At 42.4% G+C, this 15,508-nt stretch overlaps 1 protein-coding gene across 1 annotated transcript in view; it reads right to left on the bottom strand.

The window, feature by feature from the left end:
• The window catches only part of sumf1 (sulfatase modifying factor 1), a 185,137-nt gene that overhangs the window by 11,056 nt on the left and 158,573 nt on the right, over nt 1-15,508 (bottom strand). Inside the window, exon 8 of the mRNA XM_072280637.1 lies at nt 14,308-14,367. Coding sequence (XP_072136738.1) covers nt 14,308-14,367 — 60 coding nt within the window. The remainder of the gene's footprint in view (nt 1-14,307; nt 14,368-15,508) is intronic.

Here is a 15,508-nt window from a genome sequence, read left to right as displayed (position 1 = left end):
TCTTATCTCTCTCTCTCTCTCTCGTTTGTTTTATGTACTTGTCCTGTTCTCGTCTTTCCCCTTGGGTTCTTCACTCTCCACACTTGCTGTGGCAGTTTTCTCGTGGCGTTCTTTTCGCTCACCCAGGTTATACAGTGGTGGACTGCTAGCATTGCACATAGACTTTTCTTGCTGGACAGGACAAAACAATAAATATGTGAGAACTTATCACTTTGTCACAGTGGTTATGGTTGTGGTACTGGGAAGATGGGTGGCCATGGATAACAGACATGATAGGTGGAGAGGTAAGGAACAAAAATGTGCTGCTGTTTATTTTACATGTAAGTCATCTACCCAGAATGTCCTCCCACATTACTATAAGACCTGTATTACTATATAACTGCCATCAACAGCTTTTTACCCTTGCAGTTTCTTAACTCAACCCACAAGGATTCAACATCTTCTGATCCTATATCACATCTTTCTACTGATTTGATGTCATTCATTACCAGAGAGCCACAGCACCCCCTCTGCCTACCTTCTTATCCCTCCGATATAACATGTAACCTTGGACATTCAGCTCCCAACTACAACCATCCTTCAGCCACGATTCAGTGACGGTCACAACATCATACGTTCAGTACATAACACACAGGGATGCTTGACGACAACCTGGAAGGGTTAAAATATACACGATACATTACATCTTCCATTTTCAGTCCAGGTCCCAAAGTCCTCATCTTCAGCATGACTGGTCCATTGTCCAACATTTCCTCCATGCCCACAATGACAGGACACTGTGGAAGGGTGAGTTTTAAGCAAGTTTCCACCAGCAAGGCCCGACCCATTGTGTCCAATCCCTTGGGCTCCATGTGCATTGAAAAATGGATGCCAAGGCTTTCAGGGTGTAAGCTATTTTATAAATAAAGATGCAAATAATTTTAACATTATTTGTTTCTTTTGTGTCCACCTCATAAAAATATAATACTGAAATAGGCAAGCTTTCTTATAAAATCTATACTCATTTGTGTGTGTATCTCTATTAAAGTGTAAATTGTTTTAATATTTTCATTGAAGATTAAGATTTGAATTATAATCGAGTACAGTCTTATTTGTGTAAATCAGGAAAAATAAATAATATTGCAAGAAAATCACAGATGTGGAAGACAAACGGACTATCTTAATTCATTCATCCAGATTGGCACAAGCTCCCTCCATTTTGTACCACCTAATTAATTGTAGTTTATGACATGAATATCATTTTTTGTGATTATGGCACAGGAGAATTAGTACATTACAATTTCTTGGCCTTTACCTCCAAAAGTCTGAACATCAACAGTAATACTGGGTGCAAGAATGGGCAGGTGACCGCTCACTACATTGTACCGATGTGGTGCATGAAACAGGGCAAGGCATTGGTAGCACTGACTTTAAAAGTATTTTTCTTCTTCCTTTCCTGTGGATAACTGTTTTGCTTTTCTCTTTGCTAATATAGCTGATGGTACAACACTGCTTGGCCTGAATCACAAGTGAATTCTAGATAAACCTGCATTCTCAACTTAAGCCAACAAGATTGCCTTCCCCACATGAGATTCATACTGCAGTCTAAATTTCCAACAAATTTAAATTGCTTTTCATATAAAAAAACTCATTCTGCGAAGCCAGCACTCTACCTTTGATTGCCTGATGCAGGTTTAGAACACAGGAGTATAGGCCATAAAAGATCATTTATCCCCTATTTTTAATCTTTCTCCCAAACCAATATAATTACCTTTATCACTTGTTCATATCCAAAAATAAGACTAGTGCACTTTCAGATTTAATTTACAATCCAAATTACACTTGTGGATAAAAATAATCAATCCCTTAAGATTTTCATATCAATTGATGTACCTAATGACCCTCAAGGACATTGACAATAGTTAGTTATAAGTTTGGGAATATAACTTAAAATATGAGTATTTCAATTAGAAAACATACCATTATATTGCATAGGCTTTCAAAGATGTAGAAGGTTAAAATGTACAGCAATTTAAAATTATATTGAATTACTGATCACGTACACACTGTTCTTAATGGAATGTATATATCTTTTTGTCATAATTTAAATGGTACTGAGTTATGAGGACATTATTTCAATAGCAGCACCAAGAGCATCAGATGAAATTAATGAGTGAACTGGACATAATGGTTACAAGGCCAGTGAAGAATCATCAGGGAATACAAGTTTGAATTGAACTGCTCACCCTCATTGAAGATGAACTGAGATAGTCATTCTTCAGAATGAAAAGCAAGTGATTTGGTAATTCCCAGGAGTGAAATGGCCGCTCCCAGGACGGAAGAGTGAATTAAGTGGTCATTTTGAGGTCTAAAGTCTGAGTGAACTAGTCAGTCTGAGGTAAAGATCTGATGTCCAAGTGAACTGGCCACTTTGTGATCAAGACTTAAGGTGAACTAATCACACTGATTGAGATTCTGAATGAATGAGTCACTCAGTGGTCAAGAGTCCAATTGTCATGGTCACACTGAGGTCAAAAGTGTTGGAGATGGAGTTGGAGTTGGAGTTTAACCAGTCTTCCCCGGGATCAATAAAGTATGACTATGACTATGAAAGTCTGAGTGAACTGGTCACTTTGATACCATAAGTTTAAATTAACAGGTAATTTTGTGGTTGAGATTCCAAGTGAACGGGTTAATCTGAAGTCAAGTACCTGAGTGAACCAGTCATTCTGATGTCAAGAGTCCAAATGAACTGGTCACTTTAACGTCAAAGGCCCAACTGAACTAGTGACTGAGGTTGAGATTTGGGGTGGATTAGTCACGAAAGGTGTCTGAAAGGTCAGTCAACTTACTGTTGTAGAAAATTTCAAGCTTTAATTTAACCTGTCACTCTAAGGTCAAGAGTCCAAGTGACCTGATCATTCTGGGTCGAGCGTTCAAGTGAATTGGTCACTCTGAAGTTGAAAGTCAAACTGAATCAGTTACTTTGAGGTTGAGTGGCTGAGTGAACTGGTCATTCTGGGGTCATAGAGTCATAGAGAAGTACAACATAGAAACAGGCTTTTCAGCTCATCTAGTCTATACCAAAACCATTTAAACTGCCTACTCCCATCTACCTGCACCAGGACCACAACCCTCCATATCCCTACTATGTATGTACCTATCCAAACTTCTTTTAAATGTTGAAATCAAGCTCACATGCACTAATTGTGCTAGCAGCTCATTGCACACTCTCATGATTTTCTTTGTGAAGAAGTTTCCCCACATGTTCCCCTTAAATTTCTCAGCTTCCATCCTTAACCCATGACCTCTAGTTGTAGTCCCATCCAACCTCAGTGGAAAAAGCCTGCTTACATTTACCCCATCTGTACCCTTCATAATTTTATTTACCTCATTCAAATCTCCTCTCAATCTTCTACGTTCTAAAGACTACAGCCCTAACCTATTCAATCTTTTCTTTTAACTCAGGTCCTCCAGACCTGGCAACGTCCTTGTAAATTTGTCTGCGCTCTATCAACCTTGATTATATCTTTCCTGTAGGTAGGTGACCAAAACTACACACAATAAAGGTTCTGAAAAGGTCTGAAAGATTCCTGCAAAATTATTAGTATCCAGACAGAAATTCTGACTCCATCTGAAGGCTTGTTTGTCCCCCACAGCCACTCCTGAATCACATGCTAAGACAATCGTCAGGAGGTGTTATCACAGGTAGAGCTGCCCAATGTTTATGGCTGGGAATGCTCATTGTGGACAGCTGTGGAAATGATCTCTAAGATAAGGCTGAAATAAAAAGTGTTTACTAGATTGAGACTGCAACTGAACTAAGTCAGCGAGTGAACAGTAATGTGTGAAAAGCAGTAACTCTAAATATAGTGTTGATTAAAATACAGTTCATTGTGGTAGAAGAGCAGAAGGGCAACACAGCAAGGGGCTGCCTCAGAATCACAGGCTTTCTGATAAAATGGCTTGTATCTACTCATTCACAAGTGAAAGGTGATTATTTACTAGCTCAATCATCCAAAAAAGCAACTCTCAATCAGTCTCACCCAACCTCAGTGGAAATAGTCCACTTGCATTTACCCTATCTATACCCCTCATAATTTTATATACTTCTATCAAATCTCCCTTCATTCTCCTATGCTCTGGGAAAAAAAGTATTAACCTATTAAACCTTTCCCTAAAACTCAGGTCCTCATGTCCCGACAACATCTCAACATCTACATCTCAGAGTCATAGAGCACTACAGTACAGAAACAGGCCCTCCAGCTTATTCCCATCTCCCTGCATCTGGACCATAGCCCTCCATACCCCTCCCATCTATATACTTAACCAAATTTCTCTCATATATTGAAATTGAATCTACATTCACCACTTCTGATAGCTCATTCCACACCACCCTGTGAGTGAAGTACCCCTCAGGTTCCATTAAATATTTTGCCTTTCACCCTAAACCTATGACTTCTAGTTTAAACCTCACCCAACCTCAGTGGAAAAAGCTTGCTGACATTAACAAAAGCTTGCTGTAATTTTGTATACAGTACTTCTATCAAATGTCTCCTCATTCTTATACGCTCTACAGAATAAAGCACTAACTTATTCATCCTAACAACATCCTTGCAAATTTTTTCTGTTCATTTTCAATCTTAGTTTATATCTTTCCTGCAGGTACAGTAGGTGACCACAATTGCACACAATACACCAAATTAGGCCTCACTCCATTGTCTCATACATTTTCAACATTATCCCAACTCCTGTACCCAATACTTTGATTTATGAAGGCCAACGTGCCAGAAGCTCTCTTCACAATCCTGTCTATCAATGATGCCACTTTTAAGGAATTATGAATCTATATTCCTCGATCTCTGTTCAATCATAGTCTTTGATGCCCTACTGTCCACTATATAGGTCCTGCCCTGGTTCGTCCTCACAAAGTGCAATCCCTCACAGTTATCTGCATTAAATTCCACCTGCCATTTTTCAGCCCATTTTTCCAGCTGCTCTGACTGCAAACTTTAATAGCCTTCCTCACTGTCTACTATGTACCCTGTCCTGGTGTCATCCACAAATTTGCTGATCCAGTTAACCACATTATCATCCAGATCATTGATATAGATGACAGACAACAATGGACCCACAATGGACCCAGGACTGATCCCCACAGCACAGCACTAGCCACAGGCCTCCAGTTAGAAAGGCAAGCATTAACTACCATTCTCCGGCTTCTCTCGCAAAGGTAATGTCTAATTGAATTTACTACCTCATCCTGAATGCCAAGTGACCGAACCTTCTTGAGCAACTTCCCATGCTAAAGTCCACGTTGAGAACATCCACTGCCTTTCTTTCATCAACTTTCCTGATAACCTCATTGAAAAAGTCTATAAAATTGGTCAGACATGACCTACCATGCACAAACCCAAATTGTCTATCCCTAATCAGTCCCTGACTATCCAAATATTTAACAATCCAGGCCATTAGAATACCTTCCTATAACTTACTCACTATTGATGTCAGGCTCATCGGCCTATAATTTCCTGGCTTATTCGTAGAGCCTTCCTTAAACAATGGAACAACATTAAGCTGTCCACCAATCTTTCGGCACCTCACCTGTGGCTAAGAATGTTTAAATACCTCTGGTAGGGCCTGTAATTTCTGCACTAGCCTCCCACAAGGGCCATAGGAAAACCTTGTCTGTCCCTGGGGATCTATCCACCCTAATTTGCTTGAAGACGGAAGGCACCTCCTACTCCTCTGTAATCTGTATACGGTCAATGACCTCATGGCTGTATTGCCCTAGTTCTAAAGAATCAGAGTCCACATCCTAATAAATACAGATGCAAAAAAATTCATTTAAGCTCTCCCCATCTCTTTTGCCTCCATGCATAGATGACCATGCTGATCTTCAAGAGGACATACTTTGTCCCTTGCTATCCTTTTGCTCTTAACGTGTCTGTAGAAGCCCTTCAGATTCGCCTTCACTGATTTGCTAAGGTAACCTCATGCCTTCTTTTAGCCCTCCAGATTTCTTTCTTGTATTCTCTTGGATTTCTTATACTCAAGATTTTCATTTGTTCCTCACTGTCTATACCCGCTATGAACCTCCTCCTTCTTCTTAACCAAGGCCTAAATATCTCTCAAAAACAAAAATTCCCTAAACCTGTTAGCCTTTCCTTTTATTATGACAGGAACATGCAAACACCTTATCGCTCTATATTTCACTTTTGAAGGCCTCCCATTTATCAAGCACACCTTTGCCAGAGAACAACCTATCCCAATCCACACTTGCCAGATCCTTTCTGATGCTGTCAAGTGGAGTTACACACTTTAGAATCTCAGTCTGAGGACCAGGCCTATTATTTTAAAACTAATGGAATTACGATCACCAGATCCAAAGTGTACCTCTACAACACTTCTTTCACTTGCTCTGTCTCGTTCCCTAATAGGAGATCCAGTATGACACTCTCTCGTTGGGATCTCTATATATTGATTAAGGAAATTTTGGTGGACACACTTGACAAACTCTATTCCACCTAGCCCTTTTACAGTATGCGAGTCCCAGTCAATATGGGGAAAGTTAAAAATCACCTATTATCACAACCTTATTTTTCTTGTAACTGTCTGGCTATCTCCACAAATGTGCTCTTCTACATCTCACTAACTATTGGGTAGTCTATAATACAATCCCATTAACGTGGTCAAATGTTTTTTTTATCCTTCAGTTCCACCCAGATAGCCAAGGTAGACAAGCACTCCAGTCTATCCTGTCTGAGTACTGCCATGACATTTTCCCTGACTAGTAATGCCACACCTTCCCCTTTAATCTTTCTTGCTCTATCATGTCTGAAGCAATTGAACCCCAGGACACTGACCTGCCAATCCTGTTGCTCCTGCAACCAAGACTCACTAATGCACTAATGACTACAATGTGCATAATAATTCCATGTGCTGATCCATGCCTTAAGTTCATCCGCCTTTTCTACAATATTTACATTGAAATAGACAGAACTCAGAATATTTTCCTACCACGTTCAACATTTTGATTCCTGTCTTTGTATGTAGGCTTGACAGCAGCTTTCCCCACAAGCACTCCACTATCTGACGTCTGGTTCACACCCCCATCCAACACTAGTTTATACCTCCTGGGGCTGGGCCAGCAAACCTTCCCACAGGGACATTTGTCCCCCTCCAGTTCAGGTGCAAACCATCTCACCTGTTTAGGAGACAGTCCAATGATCCAAAAATGTGTAACACTCCCTCCTGTGCCATCTCCTTAACTACGTGTTAATCTTCTGGCTAGCAGATGGCATGGGAAGCAATCCTGAGATCATAACCCTAGAATTCCTGTCATTTTTAACTTAGCACCTAACTCCTTGAACTCACTTTGCAGGATTTGGTCATCCTTCCAGCATAAATCAATGATACTGATGTGGACTACGACCTCTGGCTGCTCAAATTATAGACTCAATCTGAGATGTCCCTGATCTTGGCACCTGGGAGATAACATACTAGCCAGGAATCTCATTCCCATCCACAGAACCTCCTGTCTGTTCCTCTACCCAATGATTCCCATGTCAGCACTGCTCGCCTCTTCTTCCCCCACAAAAAAAAAATAGGAAAACAGATTATTATCTGAATGGTGGCCGATTAGGAAAAGGGGAGGTGCAACGAGACCTGGGTGTCATTATACACCAGTCATTGAAAGTGGGCATGCAGGTACAGCAGGCGGTGAAAAAGGCGAATGGTATGCTGGCATTTATAGCGAGAGGATTCGAGTATAGGAGCAGGGAGGTAGTACTGCAGTTGTACGAGGCCTTGGTGAGACCACACCTGAAGTATTGTGTGCAGTTTTGGTCCCCTAATCTGAGGAAAGACATCCTTGCCATAGAGGGAGTACAAAGAAGGTTCACCAGATTGATTCCTGGGATGGCAGGACTTTCATATGAAGAAAGACTGGATGAACTGGGCTTGTACTCGTTGGAATTTAGAAGATTGAGGGGGGATCTGATTGAAACGTATAAGATCCTAAAGGGATTGGACAGGCTAGATGCAGGAAGATTGTTCCCGATGTTGGGGAAGTCCAGAATGAGGGGCCACAGTTTGAGGATAGAGGGGAAGCCTTTTAGGACCGAGATTAGGAAAAACTTCTTCACACAGAGAGTGGTGAATCTGTGGAATTCTCTGCCACAGGAAACAGTTGAGGCCAGTTCATTGGCTATATTTAAGAGGGAGTTAGATATGGCCCTTGTGGCTACGGGGGTCAGGGGGTATGGAGGGAAGGCTGGGGCGGGGTTCTGAGTTGGATGATCAGCCATGATCATAATAAATGGTGGTGCAGGCTCGAAGGGCCGAGTGGCCTACTCCTGCACCTATTTTCTATGTTTCCCTTCTGAGACACAGAGCCAGACTCAGTGCCTGAGACTTGACTGCTCTGGCTTTCCTCTGAAAAGTCATCTCCCCACCCCTCTCACAAGTATCTAAAGCAGTATACTTGTTATTGAGGGGAACAGCCACAGTGGTACCCTGCACTGCCTGCCTGTTCCCTTTCCCTGTCCTGAGTAAATCCACATCAATTTTCTCTGTACTCTTCAATTTCATTTGTATCTTTCCTATAGGTAGGTGACCAGAACTGCACACAATACTCCAAATTTGACCACTCCAATGTTGAATACAATTTCAATATAACATCCCAACTCCTATTCTCAATACTCTGATTTATGACAGCCAATGTGGCAAAAGCTATCTTTAGAACACCATCCACTCATGACGCCACTTTCAAAGAATTATGGGCCTGTATTCCCAGATCCCTCTGTTCTACCGCACTCCTCAGTGTCCAGTTGTTCACTGTGTAAATCCTACCCTGGTTTGTCTCCCAATGTGCAGCACTCACATTTGTATGCACTAAATTCCATCTACCATTTTTCAGCCCATTTTTCCAACTGGTCCAGATCCCACTGCAAGCTTTGATAGACATCCTTGCTGTCCGCTACACCTCAATCTTGGTGTCATCATGAAATTTGCTAATCCAGTTTACCACATTTTCATCCAGGTCACTGATATAGATGACAAACAACAACAGACCCAGCACCGATCTCTGTGGAACTCCACAGGTCGCAGGCCTCCAGTCAGAGGCAACCCACTCTCTGGCTTCTCCTGCGAATCCTTTCTTTCACTCATTTGGCCAGTTCTCTAAACAGGTTCCATCAGTTTATGTGGGTCAATTGAATTTCTCTGAAGAACTGTGCTGGGCCCAACATACTGATGCAATTGTGAAGTGGGTACGCCAGTGGCTATATTTCATAAGGGTTTGATGAGATTGGTATATCACTAAATATTAGCAAGTTTCTACAGATGAATTGTGGAGAGCATTCTAACTGGTTGCATCATCGTCTGGTACGGAGGGACCATTGCATAGGATCGGAAAAACCTGCAGCAAGTTGTAAACTCAGCCAGTTTTATCACGATCACCAGCCTTCCCATCACTGAGGACATCTTCAAAATGGGATAAGAACATAAGAAATAGTCGCAGGAGTAGGCCATCTGGCCCGTCGAGCCTGCTCTGCCATTTAATAAGATTATGGCTAATCTGGCGATGGACTCATCTCCATTTACCTGCCTTTCCCCTAAAACCCTTAACCCCCTGCAAAAATGATCCAACCATGTCTAAAGTATATTTACTGAGGTAGCCTCCACTGCTTCATTGGGCAGAGAATTCCACATATTCACCACCCTCTGGGAAAAGCAGTTCCTCCTCATCTCCATCCTAAATCTACTCCCCCGAATCTTGAGGCTATGTCCCCTAGTTTTAATCGCAAACAACTTCCTGCCTCTACCTTATATATACCTTTCGTAATTTTATATGTTTCTATAAGATGTCCTCTCATTCTTCTGAATTCCAGCGAGTACAGTCTCAGGCGACTCAATCTCTCCTCGTAGTCTAAACTCCTCATCTCTGGAATCAACCTGACAAAGCTCCTCTGCACTGCCTCCAAAGCCAGTATATCCGCCCTCAAATAAGACCAGAACTACATGCAGTACTCCAGGTGCAGCCTCACCAGTACAGTTGCAGCGTAACCTTTCTGCTCTTAAATTCAAACCCTCTAACAATGAAGGCCAATAACCCATTTGCCTTCTCAATAGTCTACTGCACCTGCAAACCAACCTTTTGTGATTCATGCACAAGCACTCCCAAGTCCCTCAGCACAGCAGCATGCTGCAATTTTTTACCATTTAAATAATAATCTGCTCTTCTATTTTTCCTTCCAAAGTGGATGACCTCACATTTACCAACATTGTACTCCATCTGCCAGACCCTTGACCACTCACTTAGCCTATCTATATCTCTCTGCAGACTCTCTGTATTCTTCTGCACAATTTGCTTTTCCACTCGATTTAGTATCATCAGCAAATTTAGATATACTACACTCAGTCCCCTCTTCCAGATCGTTAATGTATATCGTGAACAGTTGTGGGCCCAACACCAATGCCTGTGGCACACTGTTCACCACTGACTGCCAACCAAAGTAACACCCAAGTATCCCAACTTTCTGCTTTCGATTAGTTAACCAATCCTCTATCCATACTAATACATCACCCCCAACTCTATGCATCCTTATCTTATGGATAAGTCTTTTATGCGGCACCTTATTGAATGCCTTCTAGAAATCCAAGTAAATAATGTCCATCTGTTCCCCTCTATCAACAGTGCTCATAATATCCACAAAGAACTCCAGTAAGTTTGTCAAACAGGAGCTGCCTGTGCTGAATCAATGCTGCATCTGCCTGATGGATCTGTTTCTTTCCAGATGACTCGTTATTTCTTCTTTAATAATAGTTTCAAGCATTTTCCCAATTACAGATGTTAAATTAACTGGCCTATAGTTACCTGCCTTTTGCCTATATCCTTTTTTGAACAGTGGCACGACATTTGCCATTTTCCATTTCACTGTGACCTGCCCAGAGTCCAGAAAATCTTGGTAAGTTATCACCAAAACCTCTACTATAACTTTGGCCATTTCTTTCAGTACCCTGGGATGCATACCATCAGGACCTGGGAACTTATCTATCTTCAAGCCCACAAGTTTGCTCAGTACTACCTTTTTAGTGATAGCTATTATATTGAGGTCCACATCTCCCATTGCATCCATAACATCTCTCTTTGGCATGTTAGACTTGTCTTTCACTGTGAAGACCAACACAAAATAGTCCTTCAAAGCCTCTGCCATTTCTTCATCACCCAATATCAATTCCCCCTTCTCTTCCTCCAAGGGACCTATGTTTACTTTAGCCACCCTTTTCCACTTTATATAATTATAAAAACTTTTACTATCAGTTTTATATTTTGTGCTAGTTTGTTTTCATAATCTAGCTTCCCTTTCTTTATTGCTCACCTATTGGTTCTTTGCTGCTTTTTAATGTTTTCCCAATCTTCCAGTTTCCCGCTACTCTTGGTGACTTTGTACACATGAGCTTTTAGTTATCCAAGGCTCGCTCTCCTCACGCTTACTGTCCTTGCTTTTTACTGGAATATACTTCTGTTGAGCACCGTGAAAAATCTCTTTGAAAGTCTTCCACTGTTCTTCAACCATCCCACCATATAGCCTGTGTTCCTAGACTACACTAGCCAAATCCTTCCTCATCCCATTGTAGTCTCCATTGTTCAGGCATAATACACTGGTTTTTGATCAAACTATTGCACCCTCCATTTGTTTGAGAAACTCAGTCATACTGTGATCACTCTTTCCAAGAGGCTCGCTAACTACAAGATCACTAACTGCACTTGTCTCATTGCACAGGACCAGATCTAAGATAGCATGTTCCCTTGTAAGTGCAATAACATGCTGTTCAAGAAAGCTATCACGGATGCATTCTATGAAGTCCTCCTCAAGACTGCCTCGACCAACTTGATTCACCCAATCCATGTGCAAGTTAAAGTCCCCCACTATAACTGCTGTTCAATTCTTACACGCCTCAGATATTTCTCTTCTTATTGGTTGTGCCACTGTAATGTTATTATTCGATGGCCGATAGACAACTCCCACCAGTGATTTTTTTTCCCTTTACTATTCCTAATCTCTATCAGATGGATTCAACATTTTGCTCCTTAGATCTTATATCAGCCCTCACTATCGCCCTGATCTCATCCGTAATTAAGAGCCGCTCCTCCACTTCCCTTACCTTCCGTATAGCCTGATGTCCTTGGATATTTAATTCCTAATCCTCTCCACCCTGCAACCATATTTCCATAATGGCCACCAAATCATACCCCTTTGTACTGATTTGTGCCACAAGTTCACTTACCTTATTTTGAATACTACGGGCATTCAGGTAACGCGCCCTTACACTCATTGTGCTTTTAAAATCTTGTAAACTTTTTCTCTTTTGCACTTGACTTTTCCTTGCTTCACTATTACTTTTCTCTTTTGCTTTTACCTTATCTTTATCCATACTTCTCCAAACTGTTGAACCCACCCCCCCCCCACTATTTAGTGTAAAGCCCTAGTTATGCGACTCACTAGGATCCAGGTCGCAGCACGGTTCAGCTGGTGCTTGTCCCATTGGTACAGTTCCCTCCTTGCCCAATACTGGTGCCAATTACCCCTGAATTCAAACCCACTTCTCCCACACCAATCCTTGGGCCATGCATTTAACTCTCTAATTTTCTTGACCTGATGCCAATTTGCACAGGGCTCAAGTAGTAATCAAGAGATGACCAGCTTTTTGGTTCTGCTTTTTAATTTAGTCCCTAGCTGCTCAAATTCCCTCAGCAGAACCTCTTTCCTCATTCTACCTATGTTGTTGGTACCCACATGGACCATGGCAAATGGATCCTTCCCCTCCCACTTCAAATTCCTCTGCAGGTTGGGTTAAGACGTCCTGTACCTGGGCACCAGGTGGCAACACAGCCTTCAGGATGCTCTATCCTCACGACAGAGAACTCTGTCTATTCCCCTGACTATACTATCCCCAATTACCACTACACTTCTCTCCCTTTCTTGAATGGCTCCCTGAACTACAGTGCCACAGTTAGGTTGCTCATCCTTCCTACAGCCCCCTTTCTCATCCACACAGGGAGCAAGAATCTCAGACCTGTTGGACAAGCTCAAGGGCGAAGGTTCTTTCAGCACTATCTATTGGATCCCACTACCCGCCTCACTCGCAGTCACGCCCTCTTGTCCCTGACCACAGACCGAATTTGAGGCAGCTAATCTAATGGGTGTGACTACCTCCTGAAACAGAGAGTCCAGGTAACTCTCCCTCTCTCTGATGTGCCCCAGTGTTTGAAGCTCAGATTCCAGGTCATCAACTTTGAGCCCGGGTTTCTCGAGCAGCCAACACTTGCTGCAGGTGTGGTCACCAGGAATCACGATGGGGCCCATCAGCTCCCATATCATGGAGCTACAGCACATCAGCTGATCCTGCATCATCTCTACTTTATTTAATTAGCTGTAATTTAGTGACTTTTTATTCAACCACTACAAAAGCCTTTCCGGCTACTTACCTGTGCCTCCCTGCCGAAACCTCTTGAGCCGAAGCCTCAAGTTCCCACTCCTACACTGGTCCACTCCGCTTTGACCCTGCTTTACTTTTATTTGCTCCTGCTAATGAATTGCGAATCGACTGGTCTGCCATTAATGCGCCAAACACCGCAAAATGCTCCTTTTTAAAACTCTTCTACCCAACCTGTGCAAAGCTCTCTTACTCTCTGCAAATTGATTGGTCCGCCAAGCCCCGAGAAATGCTCCTTTTTTAAACTCTTCTCCCCGACCTGTATGAAATTCTCTCCCTCTGCGAATCGAGTGGTCCACCGCTAATGCCTCAAAAAGGCAGCATCCAGACTACCCCATCTGGTACAAACAATCATTCCACGGTCACAGTTGCTTAAATCACTTTCCTTCCCCATTCCAATGTTTGGTCTGAATAACAACTGAATCTCTTGAACATATTTGAATGTTTTTGTGCATTAAGTTGCTGCCTCATGATTGGCTGATTAGACATTTGCATTAATAAGCAGGTGTACAAGTGTACTTAATAAAGTGGCCAGTGGAGGGTTCAGCCGTGACTCGTGGAGTCCCGGGCTCACCCCCTAATAAAATTAAAGTGTATATGTTTATTTTAATTTATAGTATATTTTATGTATTGCACTGTACCATTGCATCAAAAATTTTATGACATATGTTGGTGATAATAAACTTGATTCCAATTTAAAGCTCCTTCCGTGAAACATTTACCTGTCTTTCAGTTCTGTCTCTAAGTACTCACTGAGCCGTTATGGTCACTGAACTTTCAGTTCTTTGTGTTATGTCATTGTGTTTTACAATGCTCAAAAGTTACCTTGTGGCACATGTAGGATCCACCCTTTTTCACCTTGTCTGTCCCTGAGGCAGGTCCTATCTGTAAGAAACAATGTAGAGTCAGTGGAATGTCAGTAGGACTTAGAATGATAATGTGATCAGTAACATCCAATCACCAGAAATCTTTCAGTATTGTTCACCATTCTGCAAAAACTGGCTTCTATTACACTGGGCCACATTGTTTTTGAAAGTATAGTTTCCTCTGAATTTCTCTTTTGTGGGTATGATAGACTGCCTGAAGCTGAACACAAATATAATTTCAGACTACTTGTATCACACGGGAATTCGGAAAAATAAAAAAATAATTTTTATTGAATATAATGCGTTTAATTGCATAACGGTACACATGCTTTGCAATAATTCAACTAAGCTAAAAATGTTGATGATTTTTGTTTGTACTCAATGTCTGAGACTTATTGTTACACTGATGAGGGAGGGAGAGGGAGAAGTGGAGAGTCCGTCATCGTGCCCGACGCCGGCCCCCTAGGCCTGAGTCGATGTAGTAGTAGTAGTATTGTTCAAGTCTCCAATAATAATCAGCCAGCATGGTATGTTATGTAGGACTAGGTGTTAATATCCCTTATTTGCACTCCTGAGACGTGCTGCCTGGACTCTGTGGGGTGGTCAAGTGAGTGGTGGCACCTTCTGGGTTATCAAGTGGGCGCCCTCTTTCCTCAGTGTTTCGCTGACAGGCCCACAACACCTCCGGAGGGTTCAGCAGTGAATCCCAGCATCCTGGGCTCACCCCCTAGATGCCTTTCACTCACCTAGGGGCCCAGATGGAATCCTTTCTCTCCATCCAGAGCCACTGACTACCCTTTTCAGCAGCTCTGGAGAGGTCTTTGACTGCTTGTTGGTGTGTCTTGCCTCGCACTCCCAACTCCCGGAGTAGCCTTGATGTTGATGTGGCTACAAATGCTCTGCAGCCTATTTCGACTGGTCGGACCCTTGCTTTCTGGTCTCATTGCTGCACATTGGCTGCAAGCTCAGCATACCTCAGCTTCCTGCGCTCGTAGGCCTCCTCCACTGCATCCTCCCAAGGCACTGTAAGCTCGATGATGTAAACGAGGTGGAGTGAGGCCGACCATAGCACAAGGTCTGGTGTGAGGTTGGTTTCTGCGATTTCAGTTGGGAAGCAGAGCCTCTGGCCTAAGTCTGCCACCATCTTCCAATCACGTGCC

Source organism: Mobula birostris, chromosome 16, assembly GCF_030028105.1.
Source record: "Mobula birostris isolate sMobBir1 chromosome 16, sMobBir1.hap1, whole genome shotgun sequence".
Lineage (NCBI taxonomy): Eukaryota > Metazoa > Chordata > Chondrichthyes > Myliobatiformes > Myliobatidae > Mobula > Mobula birostris.
This window is presented reverse-complemented; position numbering and strand designations above follow the sequence as displayed.